The 27,928-nt window shown below is 44.2% G+C and overlaps 1 protein-coding gene across 4 annotated transcripts; it reads right to left on the reverse strand.

Annotated features, from left to right (window-relative positions):
- Positions 1–94: 94 nt before the first annotated feature.
- Positions 95–27,923, reverse strand: PFKFB2 (6-phosphofructo-2-kinase/fructose-2,6-biphosphatase 2). Of its 4 annotated transcripts, none has more exons than XR_004058769.1 (16): positions 27,805–27,923; positions 26,358–26,459; positions 19,114–19,239; positions 18,476–18,572; positions 17,985–18,051; positions 17,769–17,843; positions 17,361–17,417; positions 16,047–16,171; positions 13,506–13,713; positions 12,910–13,056; positions 11,615–11,719; positions 10,735–10,864; positions 9,897–9,959; positions 9,569–9,633; positions 2,286–8,941; positions 95–2,124 (listed from the first exon to the last, which is right to left on the reverse strand). XR_004058769.1 is itself a non-coding variant. In XM_010365649.2 (15 exons), exons 2-15 carry the CDS (start codon positions 26,440–26,442, stop codon positions 2,059–2,061), a joined length of 1,416 nt encoding a protein of 471 aa, XP_010363951.1. In that variant the 5' UTR covers positions 26,443–26,459; positions 27,805–27,923; the 3' UTR covers positions 95–2,058. The 4 variants fall into 4 exon arrangements, 2 of the variants coding, with proteins under 2 accessions (XP_010363951.1, XP_030791711.1); XR_004058770.1 differs by lacking the exon at positions 27,805–27,923 and adding an exon at positions 26,914–27,057; XM_010365649.2 differs by lacking the exon at positions 2,286–8,941.
- Between the last annotated feature and the right edge of the window lie 5 nt (positions 27,924–27,928).

Consider the following 27,928-nt stretch of genomic DNA (forward strand, 5'->3'; position numbering starts at 1 on the left):
TCTCAACAACAACAACAAAAAATTAATTGCATTTTTAATTAAAAATAATTTTATTGTATTTTCTAATTACAAAAGCAATACATATTAGTTGCATTTTTAGTATGATTTTATTAATCCAGGAGATAAACATTTCTCCAGAGAAATGCATCTCTTGGTTTACACTTATAATAAAAATCAATGAGAAACAAAGTATTCAAAAAAATCCACTGTCCCTTAACATTGCTATTTTCCTTTTACAGAAGACAGATATCTACATTCTGGAAAATTAACTTAAGTTAATATGACATTAGACTTAAAAGGTCTAGCTACCTAAATTTCTACAAAAAAAAAAAAAAAAAAAAAAAAAAACTCGACAACATAAACTATATTACATTCTGATTAAATACATGCAAACAGTGACATGAAAACTCAAAAATGCCTTACATGGATAGAATAAATAACTAAATATAAACATTGTTTGATCATCAAAAGACAGTTTTTGATGCAGAGAGAAATCCATATCACAACAAAATCATTACAGTACAGCATGCGGTAGGCAGCCAGATGAAAATCATCTGCTACAGGGTAAGAAGCCTTCCTGAAGGCAGCTTTGTGCGTAGAAAAGAAGCTCCTAGTTGCTGGATGCTGAACCGCCTGCAGCCCAGCTCATCACATCTTAGGTAACAGAGTCCTGTATCATCCACAGTATAAAAGAACCATTTGAGAAAAGCTACATTTCGTTACTTTTCTTGCTACTCACCCTTTTGCCCAGCAAGTGAGCATTTGAGGGAAAAGGAAAAAAAAAAAAAAAAAAAAAAAAAAAAGAAAGAAAGGAAAGGAAAGCTAAAAATATACTATTCTTTAAAAAAAAATAGACTTTCCTTGCAAGATATAATATCCTATGGGGATTCCATTGCTCTTCAGGAACAGTGACATGTCAAAATCACATTTACAGAGATACATTCATACATTTGACAATCACTAGGGAAGAGTTATCTGATTAGTCTGTAAGGGAAAGCAGATGACTAATGCACTGAGGCGCTGGTCCATGACCCCGTCGCCCTCACTTTTACATGACAGACCAGTGACCACAATAGTGACAAGTGGCCAAGAGGCAGGTATCAGGAGACTACTGCCCTCCAAGTCACAGCCACAGCTCTCTCAAGGACTGTATCATGGCGACAGAGCCCACAGAGGGGCATGTCTCCTTCCACCTGTTCTGAAGCCAAAACACTCCCTGATCGGGCTGATTCTCAAGGAGCTTTCTTGACTTACTCATGTGATATACATGGCACTCTACTTTTCTCTCTAGCCCACGTTCCCAACCACCCGGGAGAACCACATCAGCCCCATCTTGATGCATGAGAGGCACATTGCATCAAGGTGAAAATACAGTAGCTACAAAAGGAAACTTAGAAGATGGGTACCCATTTTGGGGAGTCTTGCAGTCAGATCCTGTCCTGAAGGGCCTGGAACAAGAAAAAGTTCTCTAAATGAAAAGGTTGCTACTGATACTGTTCTTCTATCACTGCAGAAGAGATGTTTTAGGGACTGAATTTCTCAGAAGACCCTCCATTCACCTGATTTGTCTCTTGCTTCCAATGTGGCAAATGGTACCTGCTAGCATATGTATATTAGACTCTAGCCTGCTCGCCTGGAACAGATGCAGAGACCAGCTCTTACCTTCTCACTTGAAAAGTACATCTGAAGAAGTGCATTTGCACTTTGGGCAAAAAAGAGCCAGCAAAGGATGCAGACAGTCACAGCTAGGATGTTAAATGCCTATACAGAATGAGATTGACCAACTTGGACCAAACCCAGCAAAGAGATGACAAAGAGTCATTGGTTCAAGTTGCTAAATGTTTTGAGGCAGAGGAAAGTTAAATTTTTCAGTGTAACTGATATTCCCATTAGGCAGGAGGGGAGGAAATGTGGTGGCGTTTCTCCAGGCCTCGTTTTGGTGGCCCCCAAAGTCCAGTTCCCACTTAACTTCCTGTTCTAGCCTCTGTGGAGTTGACATCCCAAGCTTTTCAGTAGATCCCAGTCCTTTGGAGAGGTGTGGCCTGAACATCCACATCATTAGCAAGGCAACATGGGGGATGCTGCGGAGGGGCGTCTGCGCACAGCCAGCGTGGTCTCTGCTGCCTACGAGCCAGAGAGGAAGAGACACAAAGCTATTACACCACCGCCAAGCAGCGAACATAAAAGTAGAGCAGAATCTTTCCCCTACCTTCCCTCCTCCCTCAACCTCCTCATTCCCACATCCATACACATGCATGAATACACTGGCGTGCCTACACACACACCTTGACTCTGGGGAGTCAGGCAAACTCGAATGGCGTAGTCATGGGCTTCTTTCCCTGAGGAGCTGACCTCGTGACCATATTGGACCAGGCACTCCTTTCAGACCTGGACCATAAGCTACATATCCAAGATATGAAGCAGAAGCAGTCAGGATCCCTCTGGTAGAAGGAGATCGTGTCGGCTATGTCAGCCAAAACACCATGCCAATAAAGTGACACTGTAATCAGGGGCTACTTGGCTTCTGAGGAGGGTCCCTACTGTTGTAGTTATACGAGTCCATTCTGAAATCAGTCATTAGAGCAGATCAACTTCTTTCCATTAACTGGCATCTAACATTTTACCTTGTGGGAAATTTTTCCCCTAGAACGGTGCTTCTCAAATGTTAAATATGCATATGAATCACCTGGTGGTCCTGGTAAAATGAGGATTCTGACTCAGGAGGTCTGGGATGCGGCCTGAGATTCTGCATTTCTAATGAGCTTCTGGTCTTTAAGGTAACAAGGAATAAGGCATGAGAAGGGTAAAACAATCCCATCTGTATTTCCTGTCTCAAAAGAAATTAAGTGCTGTTTTATACCCGTGACCATAATCTCTTTAGAAATGGGCAAATCACATTTTAGGAGGAACAGTCCACTAAGTGCTAAAAAATCTCCAAAAGTTTTCTTTATAATAGATAACATGAGTCACATATTGCTAATGGGAATTACTGCATAGTGCAGTCAAATGTAATTGTTTCTTAATTCTTGCATAAGTGCCAACAGGTACACATAACTATTGAAGTTCACGTGCTTTCCATAATGTTCTTCCTGTCTTCCCCAGAAGGTGGCAGAAGAGAGCCATGGATACACCATGATCTTCAATTACAGTGAGAACTTCTCGTGGCTTGTCTGAGTCTGAATCCTTGTGCAGCATGAGGCAAAGTTTTAGGGGTGGGGAACGGATGGGAAACACAACTGAAAATACTAAACAAAAAACCCAGAAGCCTTCTGATAGGTTCAAGTTACTCAACAATTTTATTTACCCATTCTACACACACACACACACACACAAAAACACATTTCAAATACAGTTATGCACACTTTAAATGGATCTGAGTGGCATACTTTGTTATCAGTGTCACCCAATTAAATCAGAATGTTGCTAAAGACTTATGTTCCTACTTTCAATAGAGCAGTGCCTAGGAAATCTGCAGTAGAACTCTATTCCTAGGCTTCCCAATCTGACCCATTCCCATTCAACCCAGAGATGCTCAGCCCCACATAGCAAAAGCATCACTATACCAGCGTAAGTTGATCATCTTGTTATGTCAACATAATATAAAATGTACATAAGCAATTCAGATACAAAAACATTGCATAGGTAAACATTGGTCACAGATATCCAGTGAAAGGCTTACTGGAAATAATACTTTTGCCAACCCTTAAAATCAATTTTTAAATGCCAAATTTTCTGCTCATTTTTACTTACTAGATTAAGCGTTAAAGCCAAATGCATGGCTGACTAAAAATAGCAGCCCTATCCAATGGAATACAACATTCCAGAACAGGGTAAGCTGGGGACACAGAAGCTTCAGAAACGAACAGTGGAACTGAAGTTCTGCCCTAAAGCAGGGGACTGGATGAGATGACTTCAAGTTAACAACTCCAGGCTCTAAACAGGCATTCCCTTAGCTGAGTTCACAAAATACCATAATAGTGATGTATAACCTTTATCTTTTACAAAATAATGAGAATTTGGCCACTACTGTATAAGAAATGTCTATTTAAAATCATAGTGTACAGAACTCCCCTATAAAGAAAACATGTGGAGTGCTTAATTCCTTTCTTTGTTAGACACATTTAATAGAGAATTACTATAATATACATACACTTCAGTGGGTACAATCAGAAAGCAGGCAGACTGTGAGCTTACAGACCCTATAACGTTAGTCAGGCAACACCCAGATTTTACTAGTCTAAGTCAGCACATGGACAGACTAGAGTTTGTCAGTCAGTCAACACATAGACATTCCTAGAGTCTGTCAGTCAGTTAACACATAGACACTACTAGAGTCTGTCAGTCAGTCAACACATAGACATTACTAGAGTCTGTCAGTGACAAACAGATCCTACTAGAGTCAGTCAGTACACAGATCCTACTAGTCTATCAGTTGGTCAACATATAGACACTACCAGAGTCTGTCAGTCAGCATACAGACACTGAAGTCAGTCAGCACAGAGATCCAACTAGAGACAGTCTCCTGGACAGTATGGGTCTAAATTAAATCCCTGGACACACTTCTGATATCTGTGTCACCTTCAGGGAAAGTCAATTCTACCCCACCAGTGTTGCAACCTGACTCAAGTGTTATATATTTTCAATAAGTCAAAATACATACTAGAAAAGCTGGGTAAATCCATCAAATTTCTTGACAATGAACACAACGTGGCTTACGAGCTTGGCAAAGACAATGGAATGCGCATAAGATTACATAACCCAGATACAATTCTTCTGATTACCGGATACTTTTTCCCTTGCCCATTGGCCACTCCAACCACCAATGAGTTTCTGTCAATTAAGATCTCCTGCTCACAAAAAAAAAAAAAAGTAACATAGATGAATTTATTTCCAAACAGCTATATATGTTTCTTCAAAATGCCAGTGTCTCTGAAGACCAAATGTGGGTTGCAAAGAGGATTACCCAGATCCTCATATGGAATACTCACCCATTCAGTCTAGGGGTACAAATATATTGTGTCCTTAACTCCAACTTCTTCGGAAACAAACAAACAGTAACAACAACAACAACAACAAAACACCAAAGGCAAAGATAGAGGGCAGATCCCTAGTACCATGCAAGTTTTTAGAAGCTTGGCTGATTCTACTTTACAACTCAATGTAAAATCATCCCTTTACCAAAACACAACAATACAGATAAGAGCTAAATTCCAATTTAGGGATTAGGAGATAAGAAGAGAAGCAGGCTCTCTAAATCTGCTTTAGAATTCTCTTTCAAATCTGTCATAGACTTGAAGCAAGAATAAGAAAACAGAATAATTTCCCTTTCCCCACTTTAGACAAGTAAATTAAAAAAAAAATTTTTTTAGAGGTGAGGTCTCACTATTTTGCCCAGGCTGGTCTCAAGTGATCCTCCGGCCTCAGCCTCCCAAGGTATAAGCCACAGCAACCGGCTTCTTCCAGTAGATTAAATGCTAATGTCTTTACCTATTTCTCACAAAACAAAACTTACAGCCTCAGCAGAGAGTAGTACTTTAAGTCCATTTTTATTTTGTAGGACTTGTGACAGACATAATCATAGTAATGTATACAGACTACCAATATGCATTCAAGTAAGAAAACCAGGAGAGAAAAGATGAGAAGTAGAGATGAAACTTCTCTAAAATTTGGAGTAAGAGCTCTTTTCCATTCTACATTCTCCTGGCTTCTTCCTGCTGGACTTTTCTGAAACTAAAGTCTTTTAAATCCTTTTCTGGATTCTTTAAAGTCTTTTAAATCCTTTTCTGTATCTTGCTTTAGAAACTAAAAGATGCTGAGGCCCTTGCTTTTCAAATTCCAATTCCTCATGTCCTGTCTGAGGATAAGACCACCTCAGCTCCTCTTCTGGAGAAAGCAAACTAGCACGGGGGACAGTGGGGAAATAGCGGCAGGCTGAGAGCCACAGTGAACATCCCATGACCTGTCTCTAACGCTGGGGTTAATGACAGGTTAACACAATGCTAGCTTGTTAGAGAAGTCCCCTCTTGCTAGGAGTAGGTACAGTGTTAATCCAAAGTCTGTGGATCAAAGTGCTCCCTCCTCTCATTCATTAGTTCTGAATTACTCTCACCTCACAGCAGAAGAAAGGCTGAATGCCCATTTGGGCTACAGATGCCAGCATCCAAGCAAATGTAGACAATGCAATCTTGTAAAAGTGCCAAACATGCCTCCCCAACCATATCTCATTCTCACGTTGGTGGTGGTGGGGGCATCCCCATCCCCTAATCCTTGTAGTCTCATAGCCATAGGACAACAGAAAAGTCAGGAGAAGCGATGTGATGGTGAACACTTCCAGACTCAGAGTGTTGCTATATTGCAAATGTCCATTTGTTATAAATTACATGTCCTGTCTCTTAAAATAACCTTCCTCTGGGCAGGGACCTTTGCTTCTACTTCTATGTATCTTTCCCCTATCCCTGCCCGCACTGGCCCAAAGCTCCACAAAGACACTAAGTACACGTTATATAACCACTAAACAAGAATAGCAGGTTACTTAACATATTGGACACAATTTTGAGAAGAATCTACGTAAGCAGCCTTTAGAAGCTGGCTGTGGTATCCTACTTGGGACACATGAGTAAAGGACTCGGGGTCAGGAGTCAGTTGCCAGTGAAGACAACCTTCATCATCCTGCAGGGTCTGTACCTCTCTCCAGGGTGCTTAAAATCCAGAGGCAATTATTTAATTCAGTGATTTGTTCCACATCACTCAGCAATGTAAAGGGTTAAAGATGAGACTAGAACCTAGAATAACCCTCAAACACAGCAGCCTGCCTTCCAGGGAGTTATATCATTTAACATTATGATCTGCTCAAACATCAAACCCAAAGAACTGTCCTTTCAGGATGATGAGGAATTCAGAATTCCTAGGCTGACACTTTCTCTGAGGAACTACTATCCCAGTATTTTTCCACCTAACTTTCTAAGGTGGAGTTCTTAACCTGGGCTATGAATCAGAATCATCCGGAAAGCTACTTTAAATACATGCAAGTCCAGACCCAGACCCCAGAGATTCTGAGTCAGTATTAAGCACTACGGTAGACACAGACATGTTTACGATTCAACAATTCTAAACGAGATTCTAAGGAAAACTCCTGGATGAGAACCACAGCAAAAAGTCTTCCATTACCAAATGAAAACACCCTTGGAAAACAGCTAACTTCTTCCCACTGGTTACCTCTAAAAGACAAGCTGATAACTTTAAGGTGGGGAGTCACCTATCTCTTTTTAAAATCCCATAAGAACCCTAAACTTGCCTCTCAGAAAAACATACATATATTTGTACATTTTGCAGGCAAAATTGGGGAAGAGGATAAGCCATCAAGGTCATCAAGGGGCTAAGAATTTCTTCCCTGAAGATTTTATGTTTAACCCTACAAAGAAAATGAAATGACAGAAATGAATAGAGAAATACAAACAGTTAAGAGCTACATCCCACAGGGTTCCAAGGACTTCTCTGGACATCAAGATGAGATAGTTTCTCCTTAGGAACAAAAGAATACTCCAATGAGAGAGATTAAATTCATCATCAAGTTTTTCCACATTTGGGGGAAAAAAATGCCCATGTAAAAACTATATTGTTTTGATGTTTATTTCTTCTAAAGGAGAGTGTGCTGAAAGTATTCAAAAATAAGCAGTTTTAGTGAACTCTTCTCTGCCTCTTGCCTTGAGCAATTCAAACATCAGTGGTGACTCCTGAATCTAACCGCCCTTCTAAACAGCCCCAGAGGATACTGGATTGGCAGGAAAAGTTGCTGTGATTGGCAAAGAACCTGGGAGCCATGGGAGAAAAGATATGACTGCTCACCAAGAGTCCTGTAAGAGCTAGAGCCCACCCTACTCTCCTAAACCCCACTCTGCGAACCTCGAAAGACCCAGGCCTGACTAAGTTAAAAATAAAAACCAAGACATTTCCCACATGCTGAGAGCCAGATTCCCCCAGGGCATCAAAGACTTAGGACTGTTTCTCATGAAAGAAGGCAAGAACTCTCACCCCATGTCCACTTGCAAGCTCCAGAATATTCTGTGAATGTTCTATAGCCTAGGCTGGCCCTTGCAGGACATAGCTGGAGAGAAAGGGAGAAAGGAAAGGAAAGACTCCTCCAGTCCAGATCCATTTAGACCCACTGCAGAAAGCATCAACTGGGCCAGACTTGTCTCTTGCCAATCACCCCTTCCTTCCTAGACAGACACCACAATGTCATGCATTACACCGGACAATCCAGAGGGGACATGAAAGTGGGGAAAGAAAGCAGTCAAGTAAGGACTGTGAGGAAAACACACAATGAAGAGATGAAAGTGAAGGAAAAATAGACTTTTTGTCCCCCCACTGCTCACCCGCCCTCCATCCCCCAACACTTCACCAACACGAGGACATTAGTGAAGTAAGACACCAGAGAACAGAGAGAAGAACCAACAGTGTGGGGCATGCTCAGCCCCAAGGGAGTGTTATCTTTTTCCTCCTCCTCCAGACCATCCCATCTGAGAATCTGTCCTAAAAAACTCAATTTGCTAACTTGTCCCTGGGTGGAAAGATGTTTCAAACTGGAGAACAGCTAAAGTTGTCCTATAAACACGTAACCTCATATTCTGTGTTAAGATTCATGGTGAAGTGTCAGGGTCGGGGTGGAGGGAGGAAGTTAAATGACTCCTTGGTGATTAGTGGCAAAGGCAGGAGGCCAGGGCTGGAGGGAAACACACGGTTACACCACCGGAATGCTGACTTGGGTCTTCGGCTAGTCGGCCCCTTCTTGCAAGTCCTGGGCACGGAGAGGGCTGAGGGGCTTGAGGGGCCGGCTCCCAACACTGTAATTTCTTGGACGCCTTATTGTATTCGAACTGGACAGAGGCGTAAAGCTGTTCCTTCTCATCCTTACAGGGGTTTGGTTCTTGGGGAAGTTGTTCTGATTGGAAATGGAGGGACACCACACAAATGAAAGCCAAGCCAAAAGCTCACTCATACAGTTAATAATGCGCTTGTAACCACAACAGCTTCCCTCACTCCTGCTTCTCTGCACACAGGGTCCCTCATAGGCACGGGCCATGGTCTGGCCTCCTAGCATCAGGGAGCTAAAAGGGAGAAGCTTCTTGAGCATAACATTCCAAAGCAGGAAAAAGACCCAAAGAAAGGAAGGGGCTTACTGAAGACCACACAGATTACCAGGGACCGACTTAGGAACGAACCTACACCTCTTGACCCTCACCTTATAGGCTCCTCTGGACTCTGCTTTCCAAAGGGACACTTGGGGTTGGAGCAGGATGGTAATTTGCATTTCACTTCAGCCAAACACTTTCCATATTTAATTGAATTTCCAGGAGCCAACATTCAAGGTTAAGACTCATGAAAGGGGTACTAATTTTAAAAAATAATAATTCCAACATCACTTTCAGACGTAGCAAACTACGTTGGAAATAAGTTCTGAATCTGTTTCCCTTTTGTACATAAAAGAAACCCCAGACTCTTGATGCCAAAGCTTCAAAGACTCAAGGTGGCAGGGAAACTGGCATGTTCATCGTGGGAAAATACTTACAGTTGGCTTGTCACGGTGTGTGTTCACAGCCTCCACATTAAGTTTAATTGTTTCCACTTTGCACCCTGAGAAAACAGAGGAAAGCCAGGACTTAAGGAAAAAGGTTCAATGGAAAATTCCTTAGTTTTGTTATGGGAAAGTATACCACAAAGGAATGCATGCATTTTGCAATACACACAGTCATGCATACATCCGTTTCAAAACAGAAGGCGCTGATGGAGCTTCCCTGGTGTGTAGGGATAATGAAACTGAACTCTAGACAAACCTTAGAGAAAATTCTGACCTTCCTCAATTCCCAGCTCCCGCCAGCCCCTATGCGCATAGTTACCGTAGGCCACAGGAGTAAGTTTGAAGATGGTATGGAGAGGGCATCTCAAGTATGGTAGCTCATCTGAAAACAGAAAGATCAGGTGAGGGAAGTCTCTTAGTATTATGGAGTAAGGTCAAGTTAGTGGAAGAGACAATTTACAGAGCTCATGAGTTTCCCTTGCTCTGACCACCCCTTAGAGTTGTACAACTCCTTCCTTAAACCCCAGACCACAAAGCCACCCAACCTTCTGAGTGGCTAAGGAAGGAAATAAGGACATCTTAGATCCTTCCATGCAGGCAAAACAGGAAGAAGTACTGTAGCCAGAGAGCCCAATGGAAGGGGTTCACCTGTGTACAGCAAAGGCCCATAATACCTGGCCACAACAGCTTCCCAGCAGCTCAGGATGCTGAGCTCAGCCTCCACAATGCAGGCTTCTCAGGAGCTCTGGAAGATCGGGAAGGGAAGTATGGAAGAAGGCAGCGGCACCTCCTTACTTCCCTTACCCAGAAACAACTGCTGCTCCTAAGATACCACCCTCCTAGCAAGCAGCGTGGCAGGCTGGGGATATTCAACCACTGTCCTGATGCTGCCAGGAGTGTCAGCGTGACACTGGCCCTTGAGCCAGGCAGGATCAAGGAGCACCAGCAGCAGCCACTCTCCATTGGAAGCTCTTGTAGCAGCAGAGCGAACTCAGCAAGTCATTGACTCAGTGGCTGCTGGGAGCCCCACATTGCTGTCTGGAGCAAGTACTCTAATTTGAGTGGAGACAGGGAGGTCTGTTTCCCAGGAATCCTGGTGCCACTGCAAGTCCAGCCCTCTCCCCCGGATGTGTCTCCCAGCCCTCCCTCAAAGGCACCTGCGCCCTTATCCAAGAAGTAGGCCAGGAGGCAGCGCATGACAGCCTGGTGGGAGATGACGAGGACATTGCCCTGACGTTCCAGCTCCATGATGACAGGCTCCAGCCGCTGTACCAGGTCCTGGTATGACTGTGGAGGAAAATGAGGCAGGCTGGCAGGAGCCCAGGTACAAGCTGGCAGCCAAGTCAGTGGCTGGACCTTGGAGACTAAGGGCCACTTCTTCTTCCTCAGCTGGCTTTCCTCCTGGAAGCTCAGTGAGTTCACATCACCTGCGAACTGCCCCCAGCCCTGGTGTCTCTTGAGAAAACTCAGATCTTTCAAGAGCAATATTTAGACCAAGAAAACAACAGGTTAAGAAAAGGAAGTGTGAGTTCAACCTGTGTGTATGTGTTTTTCCTTCCCACAGATTAATTCAGGCACTGAGACAACAAAAGATTCCTAGGGGTTTCCTGTACCTCTGCCACTCAGTTTTATTTACTTTTGCCTCATATATTCCTAGAGTATGGAAGCCACTTAGACAAGGAAATAGCCTAAAACACTCAAGACGAGAGAGAAATAATTCCTATCCCATATATTTACTTGGAGACTCCACTTATGTGGGGGTGGGATTGAGAGTACAAGGAAAAAAAGAAATAAAAATGATTGTGTTGATTCTAAAACATATTGAACACAGAGGATGCCTTGTCACCCTTATCTCTGGGAATCTTAACAATTAATGAGGCATTCGATTGTCTAAGCTAAATGAAACCAAAATGACCCAAGGGAAGGAAGATAAATGATGCCTAGAACCTCCAAATCACATTCAATCCTTCCCCCAAATTAAAGCTAAACCTTCAGCAAGGGGCTAGGCAGTTACTTTATATGATGAGGGTATCTTACCTCCCCACCAGGATATCGATACAGATACTTCTCTTGATCTCGAAGTGCAAACTCTTCTGGGTACCGCTTCTCAATCTCGGCATAGGTCATCTCTTCACACACGCCCTGCAAAAAGCCACTTGAAGCTGGCTTGAGGAGATAGACTGTCCCACACCAGCCCCATCCCAAATAAGGAAGATGACATCGAAGAATGCTAGTTTCTTAGTGCGCGCCAGGCACTGTGCTGGATCCTTTCATGTATTGCGGCCGCCTGTGACCAGAGTGTCACAGAGTGTTGCAGAGTGTTGCAGAATGTTGCAGAGTGTTGCAGAGTGTCATAGAGTGTCTGTGACTCACCGGGTGAGGAACACTGCAGGGAGGAGGCAACTTCTCCAGCTCAAGCTACCATGTTCTCCTACTACTGGAGGGGGGAACTTACAGGTCAAGAAAGTCAAGAGGCTAAAAGGAACAAGAAGCAGAGAAGGAGGGAAACTGAAGGGACTGGAGACTTTGCAGGAAAAATAAAAGGGTAGAAGGAAGGAAAGAAAAAGAAATGTCGGCCAGGCACGGTGGCTCACACCTATAATCCCAACCCTTTGGGAGGCCAAGGCGGGTGGATCACAAGGTCAGGAGCTCAAGACCAGCCTGACCATGATGGTGAAACTCCATCTGTACTAAAAATACAAAAATTAGCCAGGCATGGTGGTGGGTGTCTATAATCCCAGCTACTAGGGAGGCTGAGGCAGAGAATTGCTTGAACCTGGGAGGCAGAGGTTGCAGTGAGCCAAGATTGCGCCACTGCACTCCAGCCTGAGCCACAGAGCAAGACTCCGTCTCACTAAATAAATAAATAAATAAATAAAGTAAAAAGAAAAAGAAATGTCCACTTTTGTGCTCAAGAAGAGAGAAAGCCAAGAGAAATTTTGGGAAAAACTCTGAATAGCTGACCAAATTATCTAAGCAGAAAGTAAAGAAGTAGGTTGTTAGCTATTTCTTTTTCCCAGGAGGCAAATATACAAAGGAACAAAATGAGTCCTTGTTAGCCCCACTTTCCCCAGGTGCCAGAAAGGCTGGCTCAAAAATTGGTTTGGGTCCCACAATTGGCACAGGTACTGAAGCACGCAAGAAACCCCCGACTGGCGGTGCAATTGTCCTCCCTGAGCCCCCGAACCGGCCATAGAGTCAGCTTCCTCAGAGTTTTTACTTGGTGGTTCTAGTTTCCTAGATAAAAATGTCCAAATAGTGACTTCTGAGAGTTCCTGCCTGAATATGAGACTCTTGTTGGCTTTTCTGGGCCTTCAGAGCTTCCTACTCACAGCATCAATCTCATTCAGAATCTTCCACTGCTCATAGGGCACCCCGAGAGACTCAGCAGTCTGTATGGTCCTCTTCAACTGGCTTGTCCACACTTTGAGGTCTGTTATCTCCTGTTCCTCCAGAAACTTCCTTAGAGCTTGGGCAAACTGGGGTTTAAAAGTGAAAATTAAGGGTAAAAAGAAAACACACACACACACACACACACACTCAACACACACATACACAAAGCCTGCTAACGTGGCCTGTAATGGACAACATGCATAGCCATGGTCAAAATCCATAAGGTGCTACACAGTTAATATAAACCCAAAAGGAAATGAACTTTAACTGGAGCACCCTGTACATTGCTAAGTAAACAAGTTGTGCCCAGTGAGTATCTGATGGCTGAATGATCACAGCAGAAATGGCTCCAAGTTATCTACACTTCAATACAGAGCTAGACGCAGTGAGCAAGAACACATCTGAGCTCTTGCCTGACTATGGAATCACAGCCTCCATTCAAATGGGATTTAAGTAAGGAGATAAAAGAGATGACCTCAGCCATGCCCTTCTAACTCTAAGCCTAGAAAATCCAGTGTGCTGACTAATTACTCACCTGCTTTCCCCTCACGGAGAGGCCAGAGTCACCCCCAATCTTCCCCAAGAGATTGAACTCGCTTTCTCCATGCCGGCAAAGGTAAATGGTGCGAGGCTGGACGTGGATATTCATGAGGTAGTAGACTATCTTGCTCTGGATGTAGTCCTGGACTCTGTTGACTAAAAATCGCTGGCCCACATTTATCACCTTGATGAAAGAAAGATCCCTGGGACAGAAAAGGGAAAAAAAAATTCCCTGGGTATGAAAATCTGAGAATAAGAATCAGAGGGAAAAGGATTTCTATAGGGACTTGCAGGCTCACAGCTGCTCTTCCTCCCCTCCTCTGTCACACCCATGTTTATGGAACCAAATGGTAGGAGATTAATTACTCCTTAAAACCAAGATGAAGTACAATTTCCTGAACTTCTAGTCAGTTCTTACCATTTCCTCAGTGCCTGTACTGTGACACGCGATGTAGATAAATATGATAAACAGAATTCAGGCTTCCCATCAGGGGCTAGACTAGGTGACCTGAAGATTTTGCTGCTAAACCCGAAATTTGGTGAGAAGAATAGGCCCCATTTGAGGCAGTCAAGACCTGGCCAGAATATGGCACGACGAGCAATGAGGGGAAGGGAAGAGGCAGCAGAAGCACAGACAGCAATGTTTATACACTCCCTGCATCTACCTAATCATGCTTCTCTCAAAGACAGTTTCAGACATTGCTTGCTTTGAGACCAACATGAAATTGTTCTCTTTATAAAAGTCGTAAGTGTGGCTGGGCACGGTGGCTCATACCTGTAATCCCAGCACTTTGGGAGGCCAAGGCAGGTGGATCAGGAGATCAGGAGTTTGAGACCAGCCTGGCCAACATGGTGAAACCCCGTCTCTACTAAAAATACAAAAATTAGTCAGGCATGGTGGCGGGTGCCTGTAATCTCAGCTGAGATCACGCTACTGCACTCCAGCCTGGGCAACAAAAGCGAGAGACTCCATCTCAAAAAAAAAAAAAAAAAAAAAAAAAAAAAAAAAGTCGTAAGTGCTTATTTTAAATCAAAAATATCAGAAAAAATGATGGAAGCATGCAAATCACGCATCACCCTACTACCAGAGATAACATATACAAACATACACATATATATGTAGATCTTCTGTATGTTTTTCTAGGTGGGACTTTGTTCTAAATGAATAATACTTTTATGCCATATCTAGGAGGTGGTTTTCAGCCTCCATATTAAAGGGATTCTGGGAAATCCACTTGAAGGAACTGAAAGGCTCAAAACATTAAACAGACCACTGTATTCAGTGTGCTATGCACATTAAATGTGCCATTTGCTTGGCTGCGGGTCTGTATTGTCTGAATAGAGCTGTTAACTGCCCTGAATGCATGCTCTTTCATGAGGCCACATTCTTGCAGATTTCCATGTGTACACCATCTTTCTTTAACATGGACTTGGTTTTGTTATGGCTCATATACGTCATACATGACAAGTTAATCTATAGTCTATGCCATTCTGTCAACAAATGCTTTCATAGTAATGACAGCTGGCATTGATCAGACATTTCTCTGAGTCAGGCATGTTCCTGAGGGCTTTGCGTGTTTTATATATATATATATATGTACACACACACACATATACAGAGATAAAAAATATGCAATATGTAATATATATAATATGTTATGCTATAATATGCATGATATACACACAAGCATTAATATATGTAAAATATTATATTATATATACAGTAAACTTTTTAAAAACTGATGACACACCTCCGAAGGGTATCCTACAACACCCCTGTTCAGATATGGAGCAGTGGTTCTCAACCACGGATGACTGTGCCCCCCGGGGAACATCTGCCATGTCTGGAGACATTTTGGTTGTCACACCTTGGAGGTGTTACTGGCAAAGGCCAGGGAAGTCGCTAAACACCCTAAACATCCTACAATGCACAGGACAGCTCCTACAACAAAGAATTACCCAGTTCAAAGTGCCAATAATACTGAGATTGAGGAAATCATGCTCTAGAGACTAGAGAGAAAAAAATTGATGATAAAAAACACTTTCGGCCAGGCACAGTGACACATACCTGTAATCCCGGCACTTTGGGAGGCCGAGGCAGGTGGATCACTTGAGCTCAGGAGTTCAAGACTAGCCTGGCCAACATGGGGGAAACTCTATCTTTACTAAAAATAAAAAAAAAAAAAAATAGCCGGGCATGGTGGCACAGGCCTGGGGTCCCAGCTACTTGGGAGGCTGAGGTGGGAGGATCACCTGAGCCTGGGGGCAGCAGCTGCAGTGGGCCCTGATTTTGCCACTGCACTCCAGCCTGGGTAACGGAGCGAGACCCTGTCTCAAAACAAAACAAAACGCTTCAGTTTTTCATGTACAAGATGCAAGCCACAAATCCATACCTTATTTCTCTGGGATGATGTTAACACATCTAGATCTATAGATGTAGGTTATCAGAAGGAAATTAGAGAACTGAGGGAGAAAGGTTCTTTTCCCAGATGAGACCTTTGCCTTGGGCCCTTCAAACCATGGCCTTAAACCTTACTTGTCATAGTTGTCTGGGTCAAGGGGTCGGTAGGTAACTTTGTAGCACTCAATTCTCTTCAGGAAGTCCTCCATCACATTCTCTCTGTTCCTTTCAGGGTAGTCAGGGCTTGACACCTTAACCTCCTGAAATCATAGAAACAGTAAAGGACTCATCAGAGGTCTGCCCTTAACAGCCCTCCTACAAATAGCCACTACTAAAAAAAAGAAAAAGAAGTCCATAAAAGTCGCCTTTCTCTGGAACATTGGCACTCCACTCATTGAGTACCCCCCGCCCCGCCCCGCCCCGTCCTGTGACCCTGGCAACCAAAAAAGTTAAGACAACTGGGGAGTCATGTGCCTGCACTTGGCTGAAGGACAGAGGCAGTCACGCAGCCAAAGCTGCTCCTGGGCCCCAATCCCTTTATGTACTTTCCTGAGAAAACAGAACAGGCTCCAATGTTTCTCCATTACCACTCAGAATAGAGTGCTTGACCCCAGTGCCTGACTTGGGACCAGATGCCTCTTCCTCAGATGATCCCAAGTTCCTACGGCTGGGAGAGCACCTGCATAAGACCATGTACAGATATCTACTCAGCCCAGCAGAGCACAACCCATCCAATGGGGACAGTCATACATTGTGACCCCACAGGGCATAAGGAGCTTGATGTATTGAACACTGACTAGAATATTGGACAATTGCTGGGGAGATAACCTTCCTGTAGGTAAGTCCTGAAATTAAGAGTCTGATCTATTCTTTTTTTTTTTTTTTTTTTGAGACAGGTTCTCACTCTGTTACCAAGAGTAGACTGCAGTGGCACAATCATGGCTCACTGCAGCCTCAACCTCTCAGGACGGGTTCTCACTCTGTCACCCAAGACTGGACTGCAGTTGTAAAATCACAGCTCACTGTGGCCTCAACCTCCCAGGCTAAGGTGATCCTCCTAGGCTCAAGCAATCCACCTGCCTCGGCCTCCCAAAGTGCTGAGACTACAGGCACGAGCCACCGTGCCCAGCTGATCTATTCCAACATCTAGGTCTCAGCATCCAGATATCACCCAGAACACAGGGCCAAGACTCCTAAAACCTAAACCCTGGTTTCAATTCAACAGCTAATTCTTACTTGATTCCTTAAAGCCTCAGTTTCCTCTCCCAAGAGAAGAGTGTAGAAGTACCAGATGGTGCTCTGGCAGATAGAAAAGATCTCTTTGTGGTGTTAAACATGTCTATTTCTCTCTTTCATTATCCAAAACACCCCTCCCCAACAAAACACACACACACACACACACACAGCACAAAAGGTGAAGAGGAGATGATATGTAGGGGTATCACCAACCAGAATATTGGCAGCAATGACATCAGGATCATCACAGACAGATTCCACAAAGAATACCTGGCCATGGAGAGAAGGCAGTGATGAACACGTCAAAAATGCCAGGCTGTTAATTAAGAGCACATGCTCATCTACCCTACCCAGCCACTACATCTCCCAGGATTTTCTTCATGAAAACGGCCTTCAAGTCCTCCTCATAGCTCTTACCACATCCCCTGGGCCTCAAACATACAGGCTAAAGGTCTGAGAAAGGACCTGAATGAAAACACTCCAGGACTGGGGGAATGCTCTGAGGGAAGAGATTCAGATATCCCATCCTGTCTTCACCCACTAGAGTCAGAGATCCATGCCGATAGCCTGACTCCCCACTTCTACTTATCCCTTTTCCTCCAGCATGGAGTCAGATCCTACCTTGAAGGAATTCTGTTCAGCAAAGTTCAAAATCATGTCTCTCCTCTCCCGGGTTGTATTGGTGGCATCAAACACCTGTGAAGAAAGCACACAAGGTAAATGAGCAGGAAGCAGGATCAGAGAAATGGAACCCCACCAGGGCAGACTCAAGGTGGGGCTGGGTAGTCAGGCTGCTGCAAGGGTGGGGACCAGAAAGAAGAAGTAGATAAAGCTTACCGCAATCTGACCATTCTCCTCAGTGAGATATGCCTTAACATCTTCCAGCGCCACCAGAGCACACTGTCTGCCAGGAGAGCAAATGAAACCAGCAAGGAGAGCTAAGCTCAAACATAGTCAGAGACACAAACATTCCGGTGGCTACAGGAGTCACATCCCTGCCCACTTAGTTTCCCACTGTTCAAAACCTTTCTCTAACTAGATCTTTCAACTTTCTCACTGAGGGTTTTCACACCATCCTACAACCCCTTCCTGCCCCTGCCCCAGTGCACAGATCTTAGCCCTCTTTAGGCTTCTCCTGCAAGCACACAGGTATCACTCTGAGCCCTGTTCTTCTGACCACCCAAGCCCAAGGTCACTTGCCCATCAGGTAACTTCCATTTAACTTCCCCATAAGATATTTACCGAGATGAAACCAAACCCTGTCACACCAAGCCTCACGACAGCCAAGAAAGAGCTGACCTGGAGATCAGGCCTTAAACAAGACTCACCTGCGGATCTTCATGGCCTCCTCATTGTCATGCCGAAAGAAGTCGTAGGACTTATAGGACTTGACTGCTTCACGCCGATACACCCCAAGATTAAACACTGCAGAAGACACCCAAATCCTTCAACAGCAAAACGAAATGATGGCCCCACCAAACGGGACCTGTTTCTTCATCTAACGCCAGAGTGGCCAAGGGGATGAAAAAAGCAGCAGCATGGTAGGTTGGGAACAATATCAGATTAAGAGTCAAAAGAGTTGGGTTCAAGTTCTGACTTTCTAGACCTTGGACAAGTCTTAAGCTATCTGAGGTTTCAATTTCCTCAGCCATTCTGTCTGTCTCACAGAGACACTGCTAGGGTTATATAAGATGATGTCCACGTAAGGCCTCTGAAAATGTACAGCCCTATGCTCATCTAAATCTTAACAGTCCTATCAAAGGCATTCCCTCAAAACTAGGCCAATCCACCCACGCCAGGAGGATACAAGTCTGGGAATAGAGAATAACTCCAGTAAACCAGAAAGCAACTGCTATTTCTGCCAGAAGCACCCTATAGCATTGATGCCAGGAAGAATAAGTCTCCCGGAGACCTATGAGGCCCAGGAACTAATAATTTCCTTTCCTAGGGAATGAGCCACACTTACCTTTGGTGGGCACTCCAATCCAGTTGAGGTAGCGTGTTAGTTTCTTAGACACGTAGGTTTTACCCCGGGCTGGCAAACCAATCATAACGATGAGAGTCGGGGAGTTGGTCATGTAGGAGGCCCATGCTAGAAGGAAATGAAACAAAATAAAACGAAATGACTAGGGTCCTAGTAAGGTTTTCTGGTGTTTGTTTTTTTGAGATGGAGTCTTGCTCTGTCGCCAGGCTGGAGTACAGCAGCGTGATCTCAGCTCACTGCAACCTCTGCCTCCCAGGTCAAGCGATTCTACCCCCTCAGCCTCCCGAATACCCTGGACTACAGGTACCCACCACCATGCCCAGCTAATTTTTGTATTTTCAGTAGAGACGGGGTTTCATCATGTTGGCCAGGATGGTCTCAATTTCTTGACCTCGTGATCCACCCACCTTAGCCTCCCAAAGTGCCGGGATTACAGGCGTGAGCCACCGCACCCCGCTGGGGCCTAGTAAGGTTTATACACTGAGCTATGAACTTCATAGTCATAATCTCATTTTATCTTCATAAACCTGTGGAGCAAAGGTTCAGCAAGTCTGGGAAGACAAATAAGGCAATATCAGGCAGGCCTCCTGAAATAGAGTTAAAAGGTTTATGCAGGCTTCCAGAAAATGCCCAAACGAAAACATGTCTTTCCCATATGTCTGAGGTCTTCACTGAAGTACCCAAGGTGGAAAGAGGAAAAAAAGTGGCAAGGATAAGAAAGAAAATAACCATGCTGGAGCCAGACATGACAGCTCATGCCTGTAATGCCATCTATTTGGGAGGCTGAGGTGGGAGGATCACTTGAGGCCAGGAGTTCAAGATAAGCCTGGGCAACACAGAGACACCCTTGTCTCTTAAAATAGAAATACATAAATAAATATATATAATTATATATTATATAATATATAAATATATTTTATATATTTATATAAAATATATTAATATGTTATATATTTATAGTAAAATATATTAATACATTATATATTATATTTATATATTAATATATTAATATTTGTATATAAATATATATATCACTTAGCCAGATGTGGGAGTATACACCTATAGTTTCAGCTACTCAGGAGGATTGCTTGAGCTCAGGAGTTCAAGGTTGCAGTGAGCCATGATCACGTCACTGCACTCCAGCCTGGGCAACAGAGCAAGACTTTGTCTCAACAAAAGAAAGAAAAGTAATAATGACATCATCCTTAACGTAAGAATGCTTAGAAATATAAAAATGATATAGCTGTGAAGGAAGGTCTAATGCTTGCAGATTCTACCAGTGCAGAGCAGAGCTGGCTCCTATAATAGGTCCAACAGAGTTTCTGTCTCCAGGATCCCACTTATCCCTTCAGAACCATGGGTAAGAATTAGCTTGCCCACTGCAAAAAGCCTTGCCTCAAGCTGTTTTGGCCTTTTCACTCAGGCCATGAGCTCCTCTTTAAGCCAGAATTTCTAAACCATAGTGAGACTGAGTTGGCAAAGCCTACTTGATACACATTCTGAATAGACCTCAGGAAGCTTCAGGGTAGAGCCAGCCCACAGAGGACATCAGGGCCAATCTGCCACCATGGCCCATGTAAAAGCAAGACAACTGAGAAGCATTAACAGTCCTCATTCTACCCTTCCTTAGTAAATTAACTTACTTCAGGAATGCTCATTTGCAGAGATAAGTCTCACTGGACAGGCAGGGCAAACTAGATGTTCAGGGGACAGGTGACTTGTCTAGGGACACATAATGAATCAAGGGTATAGCTGGCACTAGAACACAGATCTTGTGCTTCCTTGCAGCTTTTTTCCATAAAAAGAGGTTCCTCATCACTTTGCTCACAGGGCCTGGCTCCTCCCGGCCCATCTTGCTGCAGAGGAGAGGTGGGAGAAAGACCTGCACTGCTGCCGGCCACTGTCCCGGGGCCAAAAACCACACTGAGGTCATCTGGGACAGCTCAGGCTCTGCCGGCTCCAATGACGGAAGGCCCTGCACAGGATAGGGGGAAAAGGAAGAAACACCTTCACCTCCCACTTCCCACCACTGCTTCCCAGAAGGTGCCCTGCAAGTTACGGCTGCCCTTCTGCCTGGTACTAAGGGACCTTGTAAGATTAAGAAACAGTTCTGTAAAATGGAGGTACTTGGATGGGAAACACAACTTTCATTTTTTGAGAAATAAATGTAGAAAGATCTCAGTGGAGAAGTGGGAGGAGAGGCCCCGGTAGAGAACCAACCTCGGAAGGAAGAGTTTCCTAAGGGTGTTTGGCAAGAAGTACTCAGAGTGACCCTAGTGGTGAGGAGGGAGAAGTGGAGGCCCAGACCTGGGGTCGGAGGGCTTGGCTTTTAGTCCTTTACCCACCGTACACATGGAAAATTCCTGAGTCTCAGCAGGAGCCCCTCCAAGGTAGGTAAAGGAGCAACGTAAGTGATTTTCATCTCTGTTCAAATAGGGAGTTCAAAGGCAGGCAAACGGTACCCTGAAGCCTCAGCTGGTATTAATCCCTAATCACTGGCCCCTAACAGGCAGATAGCCTCTGCATGGGATCAGCTGTCTCAGGTTTAAGTAGTAAAATCCCCTGAGTCTTCACTTTCACCAGCTCAGCTCAACACCTGCTCTCAATCTCCCATGATTTGGCTCATTACCTGCACTTCTAGGCCTGCTTTGTCCGTACCTTCCAGCCTATTAGGCACTTCCCCCAAAGGTCCTATTACCCTCCCTAAAGCTTAAAATGAACTGATGCTTGGGAGCTGCTCTGAAGGCAACCAGAGAACCAGCTGCTCTCTGTTTACCCATGTGGACAAAGAATGCTAAGAACAAAAAAAAAACTGTATCCACCTGGGACCTCCCAAGAGCCCTCCAGCAACGCACCTCTTGCCTCTGTCCAGAACACACTTATGCACACCTGCTACAACCAGGGCTTCTCATTTTCTGGAGTACAAAACTAAACCACACTTCCTATCTCAAATTACCACACTGGCAAAAGTAGGAACATTCTGTCCTGCCTGTTAAAAACACAAAACCACCTGCCACTACCACCTGATTAATTTCAGAGACAATGTAACCCATCTCTTGATATACAACGGAAACTGTTTCATCCTGAAATTCTCTTCCACCTTCTTGAAGCCAGGTTTAACTCCTTTTCTCAAACTTAAACTCATTTTCCTTTCATAATGAAGGGGTGGCCTGCCCCTCCACACGTATGGGCGTTTCTCATCAGGTGGGCATTTCTCCACAGATGGGAGGAGAGACTGAGAAAAGAGACACATAACAGTCTGATCTCTCTTTCTGTTCCCCACACATAAACTTGCTTAGATAAAATGAAGACTTGAGGGTGGGCAGGCGCGGTGGCTCACGCCTGTAATCCACACTTTGGGAGGTCAAGGTGGTTGGTTCGCCTGAACCCAGGAGTCTGAGACCAGTCTTGGCAACATGGTGAAACCCTATCTCTACTAAAAATACAAAAATTAGCCAGTCTATAACCCAGTCTCAAAATAAAATTAATTAATTTAAAAAAAAAAAGATGGACAAAAAAACATGAGGACTTGATAACTTCCCTCGTGTAAATGAAAAAACTCAAGCCTGGAGAAATTAAGAGCTTTGCCCATGGTCCCACAATAGACAGTCAAGGTCAGGGCTCTGACCAGTCTCCTGATCTCATGACTGCCCACTCAGTCCCAGCTGCCAGCTCCTGTGCCTCATGTCAGCACTTGACAAAGGTACCTTCATGGTAAACACAACTTGCTCTCCATTCTAATCCTGAAGGATGGTCTAGGAGAGCAATGGTTCCCAGCCTTTTCAGGACCCAGGTCATCTTCTTTTATTGGCTCTAAAGAGGCCCAATATTTAGAAATATGCTGCCCATAAAGCATGTTTCATTAGTGATATTTTATCTTTATTCATCAGAAGTCAGAACCTCTGATTATCTCCTGCCGGTTGACAGGCATGAAATAACCAAGTTCATATAACTACGGTCAAACACTAAGAAAGCTGATGTTTCAGTTAACCACTATGGCTATAGTTGATGCTGCCCAATTTCCATCAAATATCTTGAAATACTGAAAACAGCTTACAATACAGAACTTTTCAGGAAAGCAAATTAGTAATATTGATGAACACTTCCAATGTGCCTATCTTTTCTATCATTTCTGTAGGAAAAGTTGCTGGCACAAATGTGCAAAGGTGTACGTGTAAGAATGGTCACTGCAGCACTCTTTGTGATGATGAAAAACTGGAAACAATTTAAATGCCTATCCGTGGAAAGCTGGCATATCCACACAATGCAGAATGAGGTAAATCTGGATTTATCAACGTTAAAAGGATGTCCACAAGACAGTAACTTGTTTAAAAAAAAATGAACAATATGAACCTACCTTTATTAATAGGATATACAGAATAAGATGTCTAAAAGAAACAAACTTGGAAGAGACAGGAGTTTTTTACTTTTCACTTTCTAAATCCTTTCTGTTATTTGAATTTATGAACATACGTTGCTTTTGTATTTAGGAAAAGGTACATGGAAGAACTTATCTATTCCAGAACTACTCAAAAAAAAAATTAAAGAAAAAAAACATGTAGATTTCTCCATTTCTGCTTTTTTAAATTTATTTACTTTTTTTTTTTTTTTCTGAGACGGAGTCTCGCTCTGTTGCCCAGGCTGGAATGCAGTGGCGTGATCTCGGTTCACTGCAAGTTCCTCCTCCCAGGTTCACGCCATTCTCCTGCCTCAGCCTCCTGAGTAGCTGGGACTACAGGCGCCTGCCACCATGCCCGGCTAATTTTTATATATATATATATATTTTTAGTAGAGATGGGGTTTCACCATGTTAGCCAGGATGGTCTCGATCTCCTGACCTCATGATCCGCCCGCCTCGGCCTCCCAAAGTGCTGGGATTACAGGTGTGAGTCACCGCGCCGGGCCTTCCATTTCTGCTTTCATAAGCCCTGAAACCAGTCCTCTGAGCACCTTAAAGGCACCTCGGCCAGTAGCCCCTCTTCACCCCATCCCTAGAGCAGTTGAAGTCCCAGTAATGCTCCTTCAGAGGTTTTGGCTCCCTAAAATCATTCTTCAGCCCTGAAATCCTCAAGCCCAGTCACTTCCCGGAGTCAAAATTAGCCAACACAGGTGTAATGAGCAGCAAGGGGACAACGGTTAAGCTATTAATAAAGCAGCTACTGATGTGAACGCTAATCAGCCAGGAGAACCAGCTCCAAAGTACAGCTCCATAGCAGAGGAAAAGGAAGTAAGTTAACACATATACTCATAACTTTATTTTCTTCTTTGACTATGTCTGCAACAGTCTCACAGCCCAACTGTGATGTGAGGAGAGAATGGAGTAAATAAATCACAGTGGCTTTAGGACACCTTCTTCTTCTTAGAGAAGAAAAAGGCATTTAGAGAAACTAGAGCTAGCAAAAAGAGATCAGAGCCCAGAGCAGGAATTAGAGTCTAGAAGACAGGAAAGAAACCAGGGATTACTGCTTCCTTGACTAATTGAAAGCCCTCAAGGCAGATGAACTACAAAGAGTTAGGAAAGCAGGTAGAAGAGATTCCTACCATGGAGAAAAAAGCAAATTAGAAGGACTGACACAATTATCGATTCTGACCCCCAGCCCTAGCTCTCTTTTGGATCAAGCACCCTAGTAACACGAGGGTACCTCCCTGTAAGGGGTGCATCCCAGATCCCCAAATGACAATATTGTCAAACAAAAGAAGAAAACATTGTTTACTGAAAAACTAATTCTTCACAGGTCTCTTTTAAATAGTGAGCTTCCAATACAGCATTTGAGTATGATTCAATATAAACATTTCACGAATAAATACAACAGGCAGATTGAGTCACCTGTGAAAAATAGCACACATTAGCTATATGCTCAACACTCTTCTGAGTGCCTTCCTACATTTAGTCATTTAATCCTCACATCACTCTTGGGGGAGATACTGTTAGTAACCCCACTTTTAAAAGGAGTAAACTGAGGCATGGAGAGGATAAGCAACTTGTTCAAGAGCTAAGAAGTCATAAACCCAGGATTCAAACTCAGGCAGTCTGACTCCAGAGGCTACACTCAAACATCATGCTATACTAGTTATCTCTCATGGGGTATTCTGCCCTTAGCACCTGGCTTCTTGACCTGGCAGAGAAAAGAGACCCTAATTGTAGACCCTAATTCTGCCAACCCCAGTATCACATCCAGCCAGCTGCTTCCATCCAGCAGGCTCCATGGGTGCTAGGTGAAGAGAGATTATCATTGTCAATCATAAAACTGACAAGGGCATGACATCAAGGTCGAGGCTCTGGGAAAAGCTTTGAACATGAGATGATTCCTGGTCTCATGCTGGTCAACTGTTTCCACCTGCTGATATATATATAACTGACTTGACTAATTGGTTATATATATATATGTATTTCCACTGAAGTGAGAAGAACTGACTGACAGGATTCCACAGGAAAGGTGCCATCCAGAAGCAGAGGCAAGAGTTAGCATTCCTTGAAGTTCCCCAAAATATATGAGGAACAGAGTCCCAGACCTTTTGGGAAGCTATGCAGCCTATAATGACGCTTAGAAATACAGATGCATGGGGACAGGAAATGATGCTTCATCTCCTCGCAAACCCTCCTGCTGTCTCTATGTAAAAGACAGGCATGGAAATGCTCAGGTGAAAGCTGTCCTCAAACAAATGAACCTACAGGGAAAATAGTTTACAAAGTACAAAGCCTAAACCTATGAGAAAGTAAGATGCCCAAGACACTGTGGGAAGCCAAGTGTCAGGGCTCATTCCCCTGAGGCCTGAAGGAATGAAGCCAAACAGCACTGGCTCCCATCTGTAATTTCTACAACGAGCAGCACTCTCCCAAAATTTAGCCCAACAGATAAAGCTGGTAACATTACCAGCTCCAAGTAATTCCTGCACCTGCAACTGTGTCTTACTCATTGTGTGTACAATAATGTTTGTTCTAACTTCCATCAGCAAGCCAGTGTGCAAACGTCCCAGGAGACAGATTCAGTTAAAGAAAGCAGTAAGAAACTGCTGGACTACACCAGTAGTCTAGCCCCAAGAACAGACATTTCACTAAGTCTACTTGTTTTAGACAGGACATTCCACCCTGGAGACTTTGTATTAAATTTCCATGTCAAAGAATTATTTATTGCTCCCACCAAGAAGCAGAGTCTAGGATTATAACTATATTCTCAAGATAAAATGCTGAGAGAGAGCAGTCCCTCCTCTCTGCCAGAACTCACAACATTTCTTCTCTGACATTCGAAGATTTGGGGTTTTGGTTTCATAGCTGTTGTTGTTCTGTTCTGAGACAGATGCCCCAGACATGGTAGCTCTTCAGACGTCTGAAAGAGAGAAGTAGAAGGTAAAAAAGGGAAGGGGAAGAAGGAAGACATAACTTAAAAAAAAAAAACTCAGTGCATTGGATCCGTGTGGTATAAGTAAAAGCACCCGGGGCCAAGAGTCAAGTTCAGTCCTGTTTCTCCCAGTTAGCAGCTACTTCTCTAGCCCTCTGTTTCCTCACCTATAAAAACAGTTGCCCTAGAACCTTACATTTATCTGCTGACTTATGAGTCTACATTTACAAACGTTATCTTCTTCAGTCCTTCCAATAATCTTGTAAATAGACAGATTTTGCTACCATTATTTCTCCTCCTTTTACAGATCGAAAATTTGAGATTCATTGGATTAAGTGGCCTGCTCAAGGTTTCATGACCTCAGATTCTAGTTTTAAGAATCTGGGCAGAGTAGTGGCAGCAGTTGGGGTGGGGTGGGTTATGAATAGACCAAGTTCATTACCAAGAAAGTAACTCCAATCTAATGGTAGGGCTGTTTCGGAAACAGTGAGGCTGGGCACCGTGGCTCACTCCTGTAATCCCAATACTTCGGGAGGCTGAGGCGGGCGGATCACGAGGTCAAGAGATAGAGACCATCCTGGCCAACATGGTAAAACCCCGTACTAAATTTCTGTACTAAAAATACAAAAATTAGCCGGGCGTGGTGGTGCGCGCCTGTAGTCCCAGCTACTCAGGAGGCTGAGGCAGAAGAATCGCTTGAACCCGGGAGGCGGAAGTTGCAGTTAGCCAAGGTCGCGCCACTGCACTCCAGCCTAGCGACAGAGCGAGACTCCGTCAAAAAAAAAAAGGAAAAATGAAAAATGAAAAAGAAAGAAAAGAAAAAAGTGAGCGACGTGGGAAAATCTCGAACATATTCCCTGAAGGAAAAACAGTAACTGGACCTCAAGACAGCCCTAGCTAGCACGTCACTCAATTCTCCTCTGGTGCATTCTCAAGCCCTGCTCCGCACCCTCTCCCTAGCTACCCCCGGGACTCAGTCTAAAGAACACCGGAGAGCTGAGGTGGTAAATGACTTCCCCAAGGTCACCTCGGGAAAAGGGGTAAGCCCTGATTCGAACTGGAGTGGGTAAGTCCTGAGCTCATGCCCCCAATTCAGACAACAGGGGGCTGGTGAGGACGAAAGGTCCTGCGCCTTCAAGAGCCTTACACGATTCCTTCACTGACCACACAAATCCTCCAACCCAAACACCGGCTGTGGCTCCCGGTCCCAGAACTTCCGCGCTCCCTGCCATGCCGGCCGACCAGTACCTCGCCCCGCACTTCATCCGGGGGCACGCAGCCCCGGCATCCCGCCCCGCTAGACCCCATCCGGCGCTGCGCAGCTGTGGCTCACCCTACGATCTCTCTTAAGATCCCTCCCTGCCTTGGCCCCGGCGCCTCCCCTGCAACACTACCGAACCGAGCCGACAGCTGGTGGCCGGGGCCGGCGCTACAGTAGCCGGCAAATCATGTGAGCC

The sequence above is a fragment of the Rhinopithecus roxellana genome, chromosome 8 (genome assembly GCF_007565055.1).
Source record: "Rhinopithecus roxellana isolate Shanxi Qingling chromosome 8, ASM756505v1, whole genome shotgun sequence".
Taxonomy (NCBI): Eukaryota; Metazoa; Chordata; class Mammalia; order Primates; family Cercopithecidae; genus Rhinopithecus; species Rhinopithecus roxellana.